General features: G+C 48.9%; 1 protein-coding gene across 1 annotated transcript in view; it reads right to left on the bottom strand.

The window, feature by feature from the left end:
* MORN5 (MORN repeat containing 5) overlaps nucleotides 1-18,006 on the bottom strand; it is a 38,637-nt gene extending 20,631 nt beyond the window's left edge. Inside the window, exons 1-4 of the mRNA XM_075559038.1 lie at nucleotides 17,896-18,006; nucleotides 9,299-9,446; nucleotides 8,103-8,214; nucleotides 2,741-2,872 (exon numbers count right to left, since the gene is read on the bottom strand). Of these exons, the coding sequence (XP_075415153.1) occupies nucleotides 2,741-2,872; nucleotides 8,103-8,214; nucleotides 9,299-9,446; nucleotides 17,896-17,942 (439 nt within the window). The 5' untranslated portion in view covers nucleotides 17,943-18,006. The remainder of the gene's footprint in view (nucleotides 1-2,740; nucleotides 2,873-8,102; nucleotides 8,215-9,298; nucleotides 9,447-17,895) is intronic.
* Nucleotides 18,007-18,093: the final 87 nt, after the last annotated feature.

The following is an 18,093-nucleotide window of genomic DNA, read 5'->3' as shown; positions in this document are numbered from 1 at the left end:
AAAAAGGAATGATTTCAACAGGCGACTCAGTGGTGGTTCCATTGAGTTGGACATTTTCATAGTCACCTGACCGTCCCAGGCTCCTTATTCAACTGCAGCAGCAGGCAAAGAAGGGGTTCTGAATGGGATGATCGATCCTGATTGCCAAGGGGAAGTTGAGTTGCTGCCACATCACTGGGATAAGGGAACTCTTTATGGGAGGAAACCCAGGTGATGCTCTATGGTACCTTTCAGTATACTCACTGCCTAGAGCAAAACTCACTGTCCTTAAGTCGATTTGGACTCCTGGTGACCCCGGACAGAGTAGATCTGCTCCATAGGGTTATCAAGACAATCCATCATGGGTGTAGACAGTCCCGTCTTTCTCCTACAAAGCAGCTGAGGGGTTTAAAGGGCTGACTTTGCGATGAGCAGACGAGGCTTAAACCACTGTGCCACCAGATCACTTTCCAAAAGTAAAAGTTAATGTTTACAACTACAGCAACTCAAAAGGCAGGGCCAGTGTATTCGTTTCCTAGGGTTGCCAAAACAAAGCGCCATAAAACAATGGGACAGTTCTTCTCAACGTTTTAGGAGCTACACAGCTGAACTCAAGGTGTCTTGGCAGGGCTAAGCTCTCTGAAGGCTCTAGGGAAGAATCTCTACCCTTCCCCCAGCCTCCAGCCTCTCCTAGCTTCAGGTGGATCTAAGCTTTCCTTGGCTTGTGGCAGGGTAACTACATCTTTGTCTCTATCTTCAGTGGTTGCCTTTCTCCAATGTCTCTCTGGGTTTCTTTTCTTCTTATCAAGGCACCCATCATATTGGATTAGGATCCACCCTCATGCTAACCAATTCAAAGTCTTGGGGATTATGACTTCTACATTTCTTGGGACGGGTGGGTGGGACACTATTTGATGCATAAGGATTAGATTCAGACCCTTTAAGAATAAGTGCTTGGGTTATCCTACCATGTAAAGAACCAGACAAGTTGAAGTGCAGGCTGTGGGACCAAGTGACCACGAATGGAATTATCGAATAAGGTAAATTCTACAGGCTATCTACAGCCTCACGACCAGTTGTAGAAAAAGGACTACAGTAGATCATTTTACCTTTGGCTTATAGATCATATACAATCTATCAATCTATCCATCTGTCACCTACACATTAACTAATTTCTTTTCTCTTCCCCTTATTTTGCTTTATGGACAATGTAATGGCAGTAGGTTATAGAGAATGGAATATTCTGGTAGGGCTGTCAAAGAATAAACAGCGCTCAAAAGATGGATACCATGTCTGTTGGGGTGTTGCAGCTCTTTGGGGGAGGGGAGAGGAAGGTGACCTTTACTCTGAAGGACAGTTGTGCCTCACTAGAGAACTGTATACATTGGTTTTTTTTAAATTTATTATTAGTTTTTATAAATCATTTTACTGGGGGCTCATACAACTCTTATCACAATCCATCCATCCATTGTGTCGAGCATATTTGTACATTTGTTGCCATCATCATTCTCAAAACACATTGGTTATTTTTGCTGTATGCAAGTTTTGCTATGTAGAGAAGAGTATGTATGGATGCTGAGAAGCGCTCTTCTGATAAGCCACATGGCACTACGGTGACAGACCCCGCGACCTAGGAACTGGAGGAGCCACATGGAGACCCCTATCAGTGCTGAGATGTGTCTACCTCATTGGATCCATATGACTTTGCACCTAATGACCTGTAATCTTCCTGCATTTGGCATCATTGCATGTGTTTCCTGAGACTGAAGAGGATTTTATAGATTGGTTTCGAACATATGGCTAATAGACTTATGGACTTGATCTGGACTGGGCTGGGATGTTTTCTCAATTGCTCTTGCATACAAACCTCTTCTTTATACACATATGAGGCTCCCTGGATTTGTTTCTCTAGTCGACCCAGACCAACATAACTTGCGACTCAAAATCTACTCTTCTGTACCCAGCTATCATGCTGGGGCTAGCCATGTGTCCATCTCCCAGTTATTTCAGGTCTCGCCTGAGATGCCTCCAAGTCTTCTTTGACTTTCCAGGTCTGGATCAGGTATGCCTTCTCTGGGCTCATAGCACCATTCCCACTTCTCTGGGACCCTCACTTTTATTCTCGACCCTGGGGTATAGTTTATTCCCGATGCCATCAACTTTGTCGGAATATGAGGAAAGGATTTTGTGTTTCCCCTGCTTTATCCCCAGCCGCCCCTCCCACCCCACCCCCCCACCCCGCACCTAGTGTCTATTCACACAAACCAGAACCCACCCCAGGGAGTATAGCGACCCTGTAGGACAGAGTAGAGCTGCCCCTTTGGGTTTCCTAGACTGTAAATCGTTACTGGAGCAGACAGCCTCATCTTTCTCCTGCAGAGCAGCTGGTGGGTTCGTACTGATGATCTCGTGACTGAGGGCTCCTTCTATTTCGCTCAGTGGGTGCTCAATACATAGCAGTTGAAAGGATGCATGCAGCGCGATCTATTTTCATTCTTGTCGTCTGTGCTACATTTATGTGCTGTCATAGTTCGAGCACTACCAATGACAGCGTCCTCTGGGACCCTGGCACAACGTGCAGGCTTGCCAGCCACGAGCAATTCACGCAGCATTCAGAGGACCGCTTTTTGCCTTGTAACACCGAAAGCCCCTTTCTCACCACCAGTCCGCGCGTGCGCAAGCACATCGACGACGCTCGGCCCTCTATGCGCGGAGAGAGCAAAGGGAAGCGACGCGCCACCGCAGGCGGGACTCAGCATACCTGCATTTCTTAGGAAGCGGTTCTTGTAGTCCTTGACGATCCTCGTGACTGGATTGTAGAATCCGTCTCCACAGTCATAACAGCCTTTGGGGATTGTTCTCGGTGGGTCCATATTGGTGAGTTGAGAGATACCTTGAAAGGACACAACAGACATTTCATCATTTACCGCTTGTGCTAAATCCAAACTGAACCCCCCGCCTGAGAGTACACTTTGCTGGTGCGAGTTTTCACTTCCACCGTTGGAAGAGTCCCATCTCAGGACACAGGGTTCCGGTGCCCTAGGACTGCCGGACCAGCCGCTCCCTAGGGGAAGGTGAGGCTGTCTGCTCCCATACAGGTCTGCAGCCTCAGAAACCCAGGGGAACCCAGGTGACGGCAGTGCACTGGGGATCCAGGTCACAGAGTGGGAGCAGCAGGGACAGTGTCCCGGGCACATGCTGAAAATAGTTCTGGAGGCATGGCCTTGGGAACTAGCTGATTCTTCTGCCCTTACCCGCAGCCTCTATCTCAAGGGACACCAGGACAAAAGGCAAAGTTCTGGAGTCAGCGAGACCCGAGGGCGAACCAGTTGTCTAGATCCCTGGTCGGCAAATGGCGGCTCTCCAGCCACCTATGACTTTTGGTGCGTCCCTGTGGCTCTGCAGTAAGATTGAAGATGAAAATTAAAATGATGTACAGCAGGCGGTGTAAGATATGAAACTAATACTAATTTATGATTTCTCAGGGGTCCACGAGGGTGGGAGGGCTCAAACAAAGAAAATCAACCAAGGGCTCAAACAGAAAGAAAATATCTTGACAATGAAGGCGGCAGTATATGGGCAAATGTGCTTGACACAGTGGATGTATGGATTGTTATAAGAGCTGTCAGAGCCCTCAATAAAATGATTTATTTATTAAAAAGAAAAGAAAACTACCCTTGTTTCCTGTAAAGGATATTATTCAGATCATGATGATTTCACCTGTTTGTAAAAATACATTTACGGCTCTCAAATAATTTGTAAGTTGTCGTGAGGGATAGGATTGGCTCTGCCATCTCAAAAGCTCGCCAGCCCAAGGTCTAGATGGACAAGAGGGTGGATGGAATAGAGGGAGGGGGAGGGGGAAGTGGGGGGCAAGAGAAATGGGGCAGGTGGGCAAGGACCGGGTAGAAGAGAGCCTGGGGGTCACCAAGACAGCAGCTGCCCTTGACTGAGCTTGGTTATGTTCTACATCTTGTGCAAAGTGTTTGGCCCCTATGATTTCATTTACCTATTCCAGCAGGCCGGCGGACCCAGAGATACGCAGTCACTTGCCCAAGGCCAGCTAGTTAGGAAGTAGCAGACTGGGCATCCAAGCCTAGCAGCGAGCTCTGTAATCTCTATGCTATGTTGTTGACCTCAGAGGACAAGGTGGCGCAGCCTGTCCCCCAGGACCGTGGGCATCTAACCCGTGGGCAAGAACGATGAGCCAAGACCTAGTCGGGTCATGCCACCCTTTGTGCATGGAATGCTGGGGCTTGAGTAGGGGGTGGAAGAAATCACTTCTAAGGGTCCTTTAAGAGAAGGCTGCTAACTGCAAGGTCCGCAGTTTGAAGCCACCAGCTGCTGCTCAGGAGAAAGACGGGGCTTTCCACTGCTGCAAAGAGTGGCCGTCTCAGAAGCACGCAGGGACAGTTCTACCCTGCCCTACAGGGTCGTGATGAGATGGCATATTGACTCTTTGGCAGTGCGTTGAGTGTTTTAGAAGGGCCTTCACGTTCATCGTTACAGGCACTCCTGTGTGATCTGAATTGAGGGGTGGGTGCCCACTGAATGCAGTACCCTGTTCACAGCTCAGTGGCCTGCACGCAGTAGTTTCTCTTATGCAGGTTGATGATGGTTGCTGAGCCCCTACTCTAGGTCAAGGGCTTTATAGATGTGCTCGCACCGGAGCCTCATGCCAGCACCATCTCACTGAGGCTCCTACGGCTGCAGCAGCACCTTGCAGGCGGGAGAAGGGAGCAGGCTCCCTGTGCCTGCAGGAGAGGGCTGGCAGGTGCTGAGTGGCTCCTTAGGCTAACGCTGCCCTGCAGGAATCGCTGAGGGCAGCATGGTGCTGGCAGGGTGGCTGCACTGCCTTAGAGACTGGCCCGAGGCTCAGCTTTGTCAAAGCCAGCCTCCATGTGAGAACCGAGGGCCTAGACCAAGGCCACGTAGGGATGAAAGCCCAAGGTGAAGTCCAGGCTTCCTCATAGTTAACCCAGGCGGAGTGAACCACCAAGTTCTTGTGGCCATCTGAAGGCAGAGAAGCTTTATGTCTCCTCTCTGAGTCCCCAGGAGTGACACCGAGTAGGTCATTTCCCTAACTTCCATCCCTCTTCCCCAGGATGTTGACGTCCTGTTATCTCTGCTGTGCTGGGCACTAGGGATGCTGGTGGTGGACACGGCAGATGCAGGCCCTGCCTGCATGGCGCTCTTGGTCGGCTGGGCAACAGTGACAATGGGGGCCTGGAGGAGAACCAGGGTGCAATGACAGACCTCAGAGAGGTCTGGGGATGCAGGAAAAGGGACAGCAGGCTGAGATCTGAAGGGTACCCCCTGCCCTTGAGTCCATTCCAACTCAGCAGCACTCTAGGACATGGTGGAGCTACTCCCTAGGGTTTCTGAGGCTGTTGATCTTTACAGAAGGGTGGCTTTGACCTTGAGGTTAGCAGCTCTCTCCCCTGGAGGTGATTCTGATTTAGCGAGGTTGGCAGAGGGAGGGAGTCATTTGGATGAAGTGAGAGGGCAGAGGGAATAGCAGAAACGAGCCTGGTCTCTCAGAAGAACAGAGAGGAAGCAAGTATGGTCAGAGAGGAGAGTAAAGGAGAGCCGGGCAGGCAGCCGGGGAATGGGCAGTGACACGGACATGTGGAGATGTTGGAACCTCGTCTTGGAGGCAGCGGAAAGGCACTGAAGGGCTGCAGGAGAGGGAGAGCTATCAGGTCCACATTTTTAAAAGATGAAAGTGACTACAGGTGGAGGAAGGCCCGGAAGGCGTCAAGTGTGGATCCTGGGTCAGGTAATCTGGGCCTGGGGACACGGGGTGAGGGAAGGCTGGAATCGGTAGGGCAGACAGGGACCACGAGGATCAAGAGAACACTGCCCAGCACACGGCTCAATACATATTGCGGTGAGAACCAATGCATGAATTTATGTAAGAGGTAGAATCCGTAGGGGCGGGCAGCTGATTGCACAGGGTGGAAAGGGGAAGGGAGGATCCGGCTCAAGTAGAGGAGAGGGACAGTTACCCAGGCAGCAATCATTAGGGAGTTGGAATCCATTGTAGATACCACGAGGGACAACCAAATACAGGCGTTTGGGAGCTGGATGCAGGCATCTGAGGCTCAAGGAGTTTTGATCTGGAAGCTGATGGTAATTGAATGTTTGGGAGCAAATCAACTTGTGTGGGAGCAAGTAGAATGATAGAAAAGAGCCTAAGAGAGAGCCCTAGACCGTCGACATTGATGATGGGTGGGGTGGGGACAGGCACTGGCAGGGAGGGAAAGGGGAGAGTAAAATGTCAGGAGAGCCAGGGAAGAGAAGGATGCTTACCTGGCCACCAAGCTAGGTTGGGGAGGAGCTGGGGCTTGAACTCAGGTCTGCCCTGCTCCCGTGCTGGGTGCTTTCTGAAGCTCTGCCCTATTGGAGCTTGGCTGGAAGGGCTCCTCCAGCTCTTGAGAGGAAATGCTAGACTCAAACCAAGGTTTAGAAGCTCCATGCTCTGTCAGCCATCTCTCATAGCTCAGGGGAGGATTTTTTAAAAAAATCAGGTCATCTTCTCTGCCCTCATTTTGGATATATTGTCCTTGCTGCTCCAAGAACTGTGCTTTTCTTGGGGTTCAACGGACACTACACATGTCTCAGAAACAGGAGGGGACTTGCAAAAGTTCATGGGGGGAGGCAATCCATCATCTTTTCTTTCTGGTTTTCCACGAGTTTTGGGAAGCCCCCTCCTATGTCTTGAAGCTGTACATAAAAACAAGGGATACTGCATGGGTTAAATATGCAGATGCCACAACCTTGCTTGTGGAGAGCAAGGAAGACTTGAAGCACTTGCTACTGAAATTCAAGGACTGTAGCCTTCAGTGTGGATTGCAACTCAAGGTAAAGAAGAACAGAAACTTCACCACGGGACTCATAGGTAATATCATGCTGTGTACAAAAGATTGAAGTGTCAAGGATTTCATCTTGCTTGGATCAAAAATCAGTGCTCATGGAAGCAGCAGTCAAGGTATCAGAAAGACAAGCTGCATTAGGTAAATCGGCTGCACAAGACCTCTTTAGAATATGGAAACGCAAGGACGTTTCTCTGAGGACTGAGGTGGGCCTGACCAAGCCATGGCATTTTCAAGTGCCTCATCTGCATGTGAACGTTGGACATTGACTAAAGAAGACCACAGAAGGATCGGTGCATTTGAGCTGTGGTGCTGGAGAGGGATATTAAAAGTTCCACAGACCGCTGAAAGGGCAAATTGATCTGTCTCGGAAGAGGTGCAGCCGAAGTGCTCCTTAGAGGCAAAGATGGCGAGACTTCATCTTATACACTGTAGCTATGTTGTCCGGGGAGCAGTGGGTCTGAGAAGGGCATCATGATCTGTGAAGTCGCGTGAGGCAACAAAGAGGATGCTCCTCAAGGAGTTGGAGTGACAGCAGAGCTGCAACAGTGAGCTCAAGCATAGGAAAAACTGACCAGGCCGTGCTTTGTCCCATTGTGCATAGGTCGCTATGGGTTGGAACTAAATCAATGGCACCCAGCCACCACCACAGTCCTCGTGTAAAGTCCCTTCAGCCACTCCGCACCCAGATACCAGGCCCAGCGGTACCCTTTTAAGAGAGAGCATGGATTTGTCAAGGGGGAGAGAGACTGGAGGGCGCAGAGGGGAAGGCTCGAACCCACTTAGGGGAAACACTTCTAGCCTCTGAGGTCTCAGACTTCTCCCCTGTGGCATGGGACCCAGATGGTCTGCCTGGCACGGTCACCTGCGGATTGGAGGAGGCGGGGTTTACAGAGACACTCGCCCAGCCTCGGATATATACAGGCTGTCCTCCCGCTTTGTAATACAATTCCTGGGTGACAGGTGGCAGGACAAATAGTAACAGCCGTGTAAGACACCACTCTAACTCCTTTAGGTGGCAGCCCATTTCGAGCAACCTTGAGACAGGCTCCCTGACTCGCAGGGAGGTGCTGAGATCCAACCCTGGGTTTTCTGGCTCCAGCGCCTGGCTCTTTGTGTCCTGCTGTACCCACTGATCTCCCTCCTCTTCTTCCTGGGGTTACTTCAACAGGCTGAGGCCCACCAACTAAAACTGTCTTTAGTCTCCCTCTCAGCGTTCGTGTGGAGGGAAGAGGGAGACCTAGGTACCTGCAGGCTTCAAGCCATGGCAAATCTCCGTGTAGAACCTCCGATCATAGCTGTCGCAGTAGTGCCACTTCTCAGGTTTGTACTGCAGCCCGTCTGCGAAGGTGTAGGTGCCCTGCAAGACATGCGTGCGCGCGCACACTCACACACACACACACACAAACACACACACACACGTTGTCCAGAAGGAAGGAGGTCTTGGGACGTCGGGGGACGAGGTGGCTTTCTCAGGGCTGCAGAAGCAGTGACTCTCGTTACTATGGCTGAGAGGAGTTGAAGGAATGTGCCTCACACACACAATTACGCAACTCACGTGTCACCTTGGGGAGGGGCCTTAGCCTCTTAGGGTCTTGCTTTCGTCACTTGTAAGCTGAAGATGAAAATGGTGTCTGAGGGGTGGCTTCAAAAAGTGCACGGGAGGAAAAACTCGGTTCTTTCAGTGCCATTTTCTCCGTGTTTTGATTTTGAATCCCCATAAGTACTAATAGGGTGGTTGGAGAATCGGGGACAGAGTGCCTGGCGCACAGTCAGCACGCAATAAATGTTGAGTTGTTCTTTTGTTGTTTTCCTAGATAAACGGTCTGAGGCATCAGCCGTGGCCCTGGGCCAAACGCAGCACACGCAGCCTTGCAGCCCGCCCGAGTGCTAAAGGAAGCCTCAGGATGTAGGAATGGAGTTGGCCTGGGGGTCAGGAAACAGGGGTGGAAATTCCAGTGATATTATTCATTCACTGTGTGACCTTGGCTAAGTCACATCCCCTTCCTAGAGGTTCAACGCTTGAGCTGTGAAACAAGAAGGGCTTTTAGGGCCCTTTTAAGGTCATGAGGCAGCCCCTGTCCCCACGCTTAGTGAGACTGACGAAAACCACAGCTCCTTCCCCAAATAAAAACAGCATAGTCTATCCACAGGACGCTTTGTATAAAAACAGGAGCGGGAACCAGGCCTCTAGTCCTGGCTCACAAACCGAGTCTCAGAAAGGTCATCATTGGCCAAAAGTCACACAGTAAGAGGCAGAGGCAGGATTCAGACTCCTCAGGTCCTCTCCCGGGGCCCTTCTGGGTTCAGGGGCAGAGGACTCCTGAACTTGGGAGAAGAGGGTCTGGGAAGAGGTGGGCACTGCACAGGGAGGGCCGGGCATGGCTGCAGCTGAGGGGTGCTTCCTCCTCAGGATTTCCCCTCTGCCATCCCCTGCAGGTCACCTCTATGGCCAGTCCCTTGTCCCAGACCGCGTCGAATTGGCTCCCGCTGGGGAAGTACAGGGTTCCTTTGCCATGAAACATGCCGTCCTTCATTTCCCCAACGTACTTCGTCTCAGTAGGGAGGATGTATTCGGCTTCGCCCTCCATCCTGTAAGGAAAATGGACATCACTGAGTCCTGGGGCGGTGGGGTGGGGGGATAGGGGCAGTACTTGGAGGACCAGAAATGGCAGGTGAATGAGTGGGAACCTTATCCCCAGGGTCCTCAGATGCCATACATAGCAAGATGATCCCAGAAAGATTCTGCCCAAACCAAAATGTTTTCTTTCCCTGGAAAATTCAGCCCATGCGGGGTGAGGACTGCTTACTGCAAGATCGGGAAGCAGTTTGATCTCTCTGTCCTCTTCTTCACACAGACGCTATACTGGGGTGTGTGCCTCCCCCAGCAGCCCTGGGGCCCCATGGTGGTGAGCGAAGCTGTATAGTCATTCAGTATCTTCCTTGTAGGCCCAGACAGGGAAGGGATGTGCCCAAAGCCACACAGGAAGCACTGTGAAGCAGAGACGAGGGTTCTGGTTTCCTGTGTTGTCCTTGTCCCCATGAGCAGTCCACCCTTTGCCATTTACATCACAAGTGAGATTCTTGGAAAAATGTGACGTGTATAGAAGGAAGATGTGTTAGTCTGAGAGAAACAAATCCAGGGAGACTTCTGTGTAGATAAGAGAGAACTTTATGTCAAAGAGCAATGGGATATTAAGAAAACATCCCATCCCAGTCCTGATCAAGTCCATAAGCCCGATATTAGCCCATATGTCCTATACAAGTCTGTAAATTCCTCTTCAGACTCACACAACACATGCAATGATGCCAAATACAAGAAGATCACAGGCTGGTGAATGTGAAAGGGAGGGAGTGCCCTGCGCAGAGCAAGAGCTACACACCAAGTGACCATTGCCTTAGTCAAGCCAGAGATGGGCAGAGGAAGACGTCCACTACCTCCTGGCCTGAGACCACTGCTATCTGTTCTAAGCACAGGGGTCCTTTTAAAGTTCCAAACCCTCCCCTGAGATCAAATGCTATCCCCTTTCTTACTGCAAACCAGCCTTCTCTGGTTAGGCTGCCCAGACACCTCAGGCTCGCTGAAGACAGAACTGCTTCTCCCTCACCCGAAGTAGCTCCCACGGAAGAGTCCTCTCTTTGCAAGAGTGGAATCACAATCATCCATGTTCAGTGGGGGCTGGGGCTAGCTTCTGGAACTAGAGCAGTCTCTGGAGGGGACCAAGAGCCAACCAGTTGCCAAGTTCTGACCCTCAAAGCCCCAATCTGAGCTTACTCGATTGGCTGTCCTGCAGTCCCACAGTTTCAGCGTTGGCCCAGAGTCTTGCTGCCCTTTACCAGGACAACTGCAATGGGCTGTGATTGGATGGCCCCTCGCCACTCTGCCTCTCTTCCATTCCCTCCTCTCTCCTCCTTTCCTTCCTGCCCTCTCGTTTTTCTTTTACTAATTTGAGGCAAAAGCCCTTTATTCTAGATTTAAAACAAGCTAGAGAAGAGCAAGTACTTTAGTGCACGAGGATAAGACTACCACACCCAAACTCAAATCAATCCATCCTTCTGTCATTCGCTCATTGATTCATTCTCTGATTAATTCAGTCGGTCAACCTTTGCGGAATGCCTCCCACACATGTGTCCTCTGAGGATGGACATAGAGATGAAGACGGCTGTACTGCCCACTACCTGTCCCCACAAGGATCGATCCGTGGCTCTCCCCCTCACGCACCCACACTTGTGGATGGTGTTTAACTCTCTCTCTACCACAGTGCGCCTACACTTCCTGCTCCTCTGGGCACGCCTTATACTCCAACTAAGTGGAACTGCCTGCTTTTCCACACAGCAGCCTGCTGGGCCTTCGGCCCTGCTGTTCTCTCCACCTTGCTGCTTCCCTCGTCACCTTGCATTGCTACCTCTCATACATGCTGTTAGGTCAGCGGTTCTCAACCTGTTGGTCTCAACCCCTTTGTGGTCAAATGGCCCCTTCACAGGGGTCGCCCGATTCATCACAGTAGCAAAACGACAGTGATGAGATAGCAATGAAAATAATGTCATGGTTGGGGGTCACCACAACATGAGGTACTGTATGAAAGGGTCATGGCATCAGGAAGCTTGAGAAGCACTGTGTTAGGTGCTGCTGGGCTGGTTCTAACTCAGTGACCCTTCGTCCAGCAGACAAACCCCGAGCTGGTCTTACACCCTCCTCGCCACTGTTGCTAGATAGCGCTCAGTATTGCAGCCACATCCGTGTCAATCCATCTCCTTGGGGGTCTTCTTCCTTCTTCATGGGCCCTTACTTCTCTGAGCATGATGCCTTTCTCCCAGGACTGGGCCCTCTTGGTAACGTCTCTAAAGCACCTGATGCACGGTCTCATCTTGCTTCTGAGGAGCATCTGGCTGTGCTTCTTCCAGGACAGTGTGTAATTAAACGTTCTCCCGGAATGTTTAATAGTCTTTGCCGACACTACAATTCAAAGGGATCCAGTCTTACTCATTGTTCTGCTGATGCATGCACATGAGCTGACTGCAAATACCCTGGCTTAGGCTAGGTGCACCTGTGTCAAGGTGACATCTTTTTAAAAAAAAATCATTTTATTGGGGGCTCGTACAACTCTTATCACAATCCATCCATCCATTGTGTTAAGCATATTTGTACATATGTTGCCATCATCATTTTCAAAACATTTTTACTTGAGCCCTTGCTTTCAGTTCATTTCCCCCTCCCTCCTCCCTCAGGAACCCTTGATAATTTATAAGTTATTAATTTTTTCATGTCTTACACTGACCACTGTCTCCCTTCACCCACTTTTCTGCTGTCCATCCCCCCTGGGAGGGGGTTATATGACGATCATTGTGATCGGTTCCGCTTTCTCCTCCCACCTTCCCTTCCCCTCCTGTTTTCTCCCTACTCTCATTATTGGTCCTGAGGGGTTTATCTGTCCTGGATTTCCTGTGTTTTGAGCTCTTATCTGGACCAGTGTACATGCTCTGGTCTAGCTGGATTTGTAAGGTAGAATTGGGGTCATTGACAGTGGTAGTGGTGGTGGTGGGGCAAGCATTAAAGAACTGGAGGAAAGTTATGTGCTTCATCGGTGCTATACTGCACCCTGACTGGCTTGTCTCTTCCTTGTAAGGGGAAGGTGACATCTTTTTCTTTTCTAATCATTTTATTGGGGGCTTATACAACTCTTATCACAATCCACCCATACATCCACCGTATCAAGCTCATTTGTACATATGTTGCCATCATCATTCTCAGAACATTTGCTTTCTACTTGAGCCCTTGGTATCAGCTCATCAATTTCCCCTCCCTCCCTGCTCCCCACTCCCTCATGAACCCTTGATAATTTATAAATTACTATTATTTTGTCATATCTTACACTGTCCGACGTTTTCATTTATCCACATTTCTGCTGTCCATCCCCCAGGGGAGGAGGTTATATGTAGATCCTTGTAATCAGTTCCCCATTTCTACCCCACACATCTTTAAAAAAAAACATTTTAAAAGAGGTCTTTCTATATTACCTAACCCCAGGGCCCATTTCAAACAGCTATCTCTTCTGAGAACCGTTGAGCGCTGGCTAAACTGGCTGGGCTCTCTGTGGGCGTCCAGGAGCGGGGCTCTGCAGTTGAAAGCCCCTAGTGTTGGAGTCAGGAAAACCTGGGTTGAAATTAAATTGGATTAAAACTTGGGTCTTAATCTCTGCTCTGCAAATACCAGCGAGTTAAGAAACTGCTCGGAGAGTCACTCTTCCCACATGCAGAATGGGGTTGATGGCATCTGTGTTATCATGTTGCTTCTGGGGAGAAGGTGCAGGCAGTCCCGTGGAGGTTGTTAGCTGCGACATAGTGCTCTTGTTCTTCCTTCTCCGTGGTTGCAGGGCTCCCGTGGCACTTACTTTGTGGTGTACTGCAAGTGGCATTATCTGGTACGCAACTGGTTTCAGAGAAACCAATCTTGAGGCCAGATACATTCCCTCTCAGCTTCTCTGTCATATTATATCTATCTGGTCCAAGCAAACATGTTTCTCTAAAAAAATTAAAGCAGCTTTATTGGAGTATGACTGAGGTGACAAACCACACATGTCCGATGTGAGCAACTTGATAAGCTTTGGTGTATGGATTCCCACTGAACACCGTCACCATCCAATCAAGATAATGTCGCTTTTACTCTATTTCCATGCCCACCTTTTGCCAGCCTTCCTTCTTGCCCCTTCCTGCAATTCCCATGCCCAAGCAACCACTGGTTTGGTTCTGGTCACCATAAATTGGATTACATTTTCTAGAGTTTTATACGGACGGGGTCAGGCCTGACGGACTCTTTTTCATTTGTCTGGACTGTCTCACTTAGTATAATTATGTTGTTGTTATGTGGACCAGTCAGGCATTCTTTTCAGTGCTGAGTCCTCTTCCACGGAACAGATATACCATAAACCATTCACCTGCTGATGAACATATGAGAAGGTGCTGGCTAACACACCATTTAAAGGTGTTTCCAGTTTGTTTTTGTTTTTTTTTTTACATTTTATTAGGGGCTCATACAACTCTTATCACAATCCACGCATCTACAGACATCAATTGTATAAAGCGCATCCGCACATTCCCTGCCCTCATCATTTTCAAAGCATTTGCTCTCCACTTAAGCCCTCTGCATCAGGTCCTTTTTCCCCCCTCCCTCGGTGTTTCCAGTTTTGACTATTACAAACGATCGCTCGTGTGCACACCCTCTTGCATGGCTGTATGCTTCCGTTTCTCAGGGGTGAAACCGAGGAGTGGAACGGTGCTTATGTTTGGACAGAAACTGCCAAATGTATCTTTAGGGGGCTGTACTGTGTTCCATTCCCACCAGCCATAGAGGAGAGTCTGTATTAGTTTGTTAAGCTAAATGTTACATATCAACTTCACACTTTATAGAGCAGCTTTTCTATTCAAGCAACGTGAGGCGGAACATTACAAATACACTCTATCGAGTATACACCATCATCCTGTTCCCATAAGCTCCTCTGCCTATTTCTTAGAGCACTGTGCCAGGTGTGCATCATGACACCACGTTTCCAGACGAGAACAGACCTATCTGGACACAGATGGTCAGTTAAACATATAACTAGTAAGCAGCAGACTTGAATCCAGACCTGTCTTTCAGTGAGCCCTTGCTTCCCTCTATCGTCCTGTCTCTCTTATCACGTGCTGAGATCTGAGTGTCCCCAAGTAGCACTCAGTTGAACTCACCTCATTCGACTGAGGTCTGGTAATCCCTACTGTAGTAGCAAAGCCCAGATCCCTAAGGGCACAACCTTGATGGTGGCTGATGCCAGCCACAGACTACATGAAAATGCATGCAGGGCCAAAGGAGAAAGGTTGTGGGTCTTTTCTCTTCTCTCTCTCTGTATTAAAAAAAAAAGTACAGGATGTCACCTTTTGTGGCTGAATGCCCAATTCTCCATCTCTAGTTGCCCAAACTCGATCCATTTTCACCATAAGGGACCATAAGGGGGTCTTTCAAGATGAAAAAACATGACTGGGTCCAAATTCAGATCCCTCACTTCCTAGCTCAGTGGTTTTCAGCCTGTAGGTAGTGACCCCTTTGGGGGTCGAACGACCCTTTCACAGGGGTCACCCAATTCATAACAGTTATGAAGTAGCAACGAAAATAATGTTATGGTTGGGGGGGTCACGCCAACATGAGGAACTGTATGAAAGGGTCATGGCGTTAGGAAGGTTGAGAACCCCTGCCCTAGCTGTATATACATAGGCTTGGGTGAGTCACTTCATTTCTTGTTTTTTTCTACTCTCTTGGAAAGGTCAGCGTGAACTATTTCCCAGTGGTGAGAGGGAATACACACCAAACACCTCTGGCAGGGCTTACCTGCCTAGGTAGACAAGCACTTCAACCTTCCCAAGCCCGAGCTTTCATAATTCTACAGTGGAGAACAGGCAGGAAACCCACAGGGGCAGTTCTACCCTGTCCATTAGGGTTGTTCTGAATCGGAATCTCTGTGAGGACAGCGGGATGGTGGAGAGAATAGTGTCTCCTTTGAGGGGTCAGTACATGGCATCCCACATGTACCTACCTTCTCTAGGGGTCTGTCCCCTACCCTTGGCCAGAAGTGACCCTCCTTCCTCAGAACTGAAACAGTCGTAGAATGCCACCAATCTGTGACTAGAGCATGGATTCCACCAGCATTTTCCCCGATCCCCTTCTCAGCTCCCGAGCCTCCCGAAAGGAGTCGTTCAACAAGCAGCACTTGCTTGGCAAGCCACTTTAGCCCAGCTCTAAAACAGAGATCACACCACTTCCGTGTTTTCTGCTTTGCCCCAACACAGCATTCGCACAGAATAGCAGACCTTTATTTTATGCATCTTGAAAGAGTCAAAAGGTAAAGATGCCACTCTGAAGTTGAAGGTCCCCCTGACCTACCCCACCATGTTTTAAATAGACTCATATGCGAGCATAAGCTGGACAGTGAATGAGGAGGCCTGAAGAGTCATCCATGCCTTTGAATTATGGTGTTGGCAATGAACTTGGAAAGTACCATGGGCCGCCAGAAAGCTCCGGAGAAGGGAGGGTGGTGAAACTTCTTGTGTACTTTGGGCATGCGATCAGGAAGGACTAATCCACGGAGAAGGACATCAGACTTGGTGTCTTAATTATCTAGGCTTGTTGCAATAGAAATATACAAATGGGCGTTTCTCCAAAAGAAATTTCTTTTCTCACCGATTAGGAGGCTATAGGTTTCTGGCTAAGGATGCTGGACTGGCTCTAGAGGAAGGCTTTCTTTACCTGTTCATTCTGAAGGAAGGTTTCTGTCTCTGACCTTTAGCTCCTGGGTGATCTTCATGCAGCCTGGCATTGTTTCCCTTATGTCTGCCTCTCCCTCTTAAAAGAGATACACTCAAGACGAACTAATTCTTCCTTATTCAAATGAGGAAGACAACATATTCCCAAATGGAATTATAACCACAGGCTTAGAGGCTGGAGTCTATAACACATACTTGGTAAAGCAGAAGGTCAGCAAAAAAAATAAATCAATTAAAAGGGAAGCGCCTCCATGTGATGGATTGATAAAGGCTGAAACAACGGGCTCCACAATGGCGAGGATGGCCCAGGATCGGGCAGTGTTTCGTTCTGTTGTGCACGGGGTCGTTATGAGTTGTCACTGACTCGATCACCCAGCAACAACAAAACATCGTATGCTTACTTTTGCCCATAGATGTATATAAATTTATTGAGTGCCTTTAATTTGGATTACAACTGAATGTAAAGAAGACCCAAATCCCCACAAATGAACCATTAGGTGACATCATGATAAATGGAGAAAAGCTTGATGTTGTCAAGGATTTCGTCCTGCTTGGATCCACATCCATGCTCATGGAAGCGGCAGGCAAGAGATCAGAAGTCAAGCTGCATTAGGTAAATCTGCTGCACAAGAGCTCTTTGGAATATTGAAAAGCAAGGATGTTTCTTTGAGGACTAAGGTGTGCCTGACCCAAGCCATAATACTTTCATCTGCCTCTTATGCATGGGACATTTGGACAATGAATAAAGAAGACTAAAAAAATGAATAGATGCATTTGAGTTGTGATGTTGGCAAAGAAGATTGGCAGTACCATGGATTGCCTAAAGGACAAACCCAGCTGTCTTGGAAGAAGTACAGCCAAAGTGCTCCTTAGAGGCAAAGGTGGCGAGACTTCACCTTACACACTCTGGACATGTTATTGGGAGAGAACCGTGTCTGAAGAGGGACATCATGCTTGGTAAAGTAGAGGGGCAGCAAAAAAGAGAAAGGTTCTCAATGAGATGGATTGACACTGTGGCTGCAACTACGAGCTCAAGCATAGGAACAATTGTGAGCATGGCACAGGGCCCGGCAGGATCCTGTTGTGTATGAGGTTGAGGTAGGTCAAAACTAACTCAATGGCACCTAACAACCACCACAATGTTAAGGGCCAGTCAGGGCTGCGCACACTTCTGTGACCCAGGAGTTAAGCCCAGTGCCTGGTATTTGGTAGGTTCTCAACATTTGTTGATTCCTACAGCTTTTATTATTAGTCTATTGCAATGGCTTTTAAAATAATAACTAGATTGTGAACTCCTTGAGGGAAGGTACCATGCACACTGGTTTAAATTAGCCACGCCCCCTCCTCCAAGGCCATGTCATTGGCCTTCATAGCATTTACTATTGGATGCTACATTCTCATTTGTTTGTTGGCAATACACCTTACCTAGAATATAGCCTCCACGTTCTACAACGGACCGATGCCAAACACACACACACACACACACACACACACACACGATGAATGAATCTCAGCTCTGCACTTATTAGATCTGTGCCTTTGAGCGAGCACTTCACTTCTCTGAGCCTCATTTTTCCCAAATAATAAAACCATAAATAATCCCGCTGAAAAAGGTCTTGTCTTAAAAGTCAAAAAGGACAAAGTTCATAAAAGTTGCTGGCACAAAGTCCTTCGCAGAGGTTAAAAAAAAATCTATCTTTTCCAAGTTACTTATGTTCGAGACATTTAATGAGTCGAATGTGGCCCTTACCTCCCTTCGACAAATTCTCCGCTATATTTGCTCCCCGTGTACTGCATGGCTCCTGCTTCTAGCTTTCCACAGTTGGGGACCGGAGTTTTGGTGTACTTGCTTCACTATGACAACCAGAAGAGGTGGGCGGAGCCGATCAGAAGCCCCGCCTCCAGGAGTCCGCCGAATTTCCGGGTATGACGCACGCTCCGTCGCTCG

Source organism: Tenrec ecaudatus, chromosome 10, assembly GCF_050624435.1.
Source record: "Tenrec ecaudatus isolate mTenEca1 chromosome 10, mTenEca1.hap1, whole genome shotgun sequence".
Classification (NCBI taxonomy): domain Eukaryota; kingdom Metazoa; phylum Chordata; class Mammalia; order Afrosoricida; family Tenrecidae; genus Tenrec; species Tenrec ecaudatus.
Note: the sequence above shows the minus strand (reverse complement) of the source record. Positions and strands in the feature narration are given on the sequence as shown.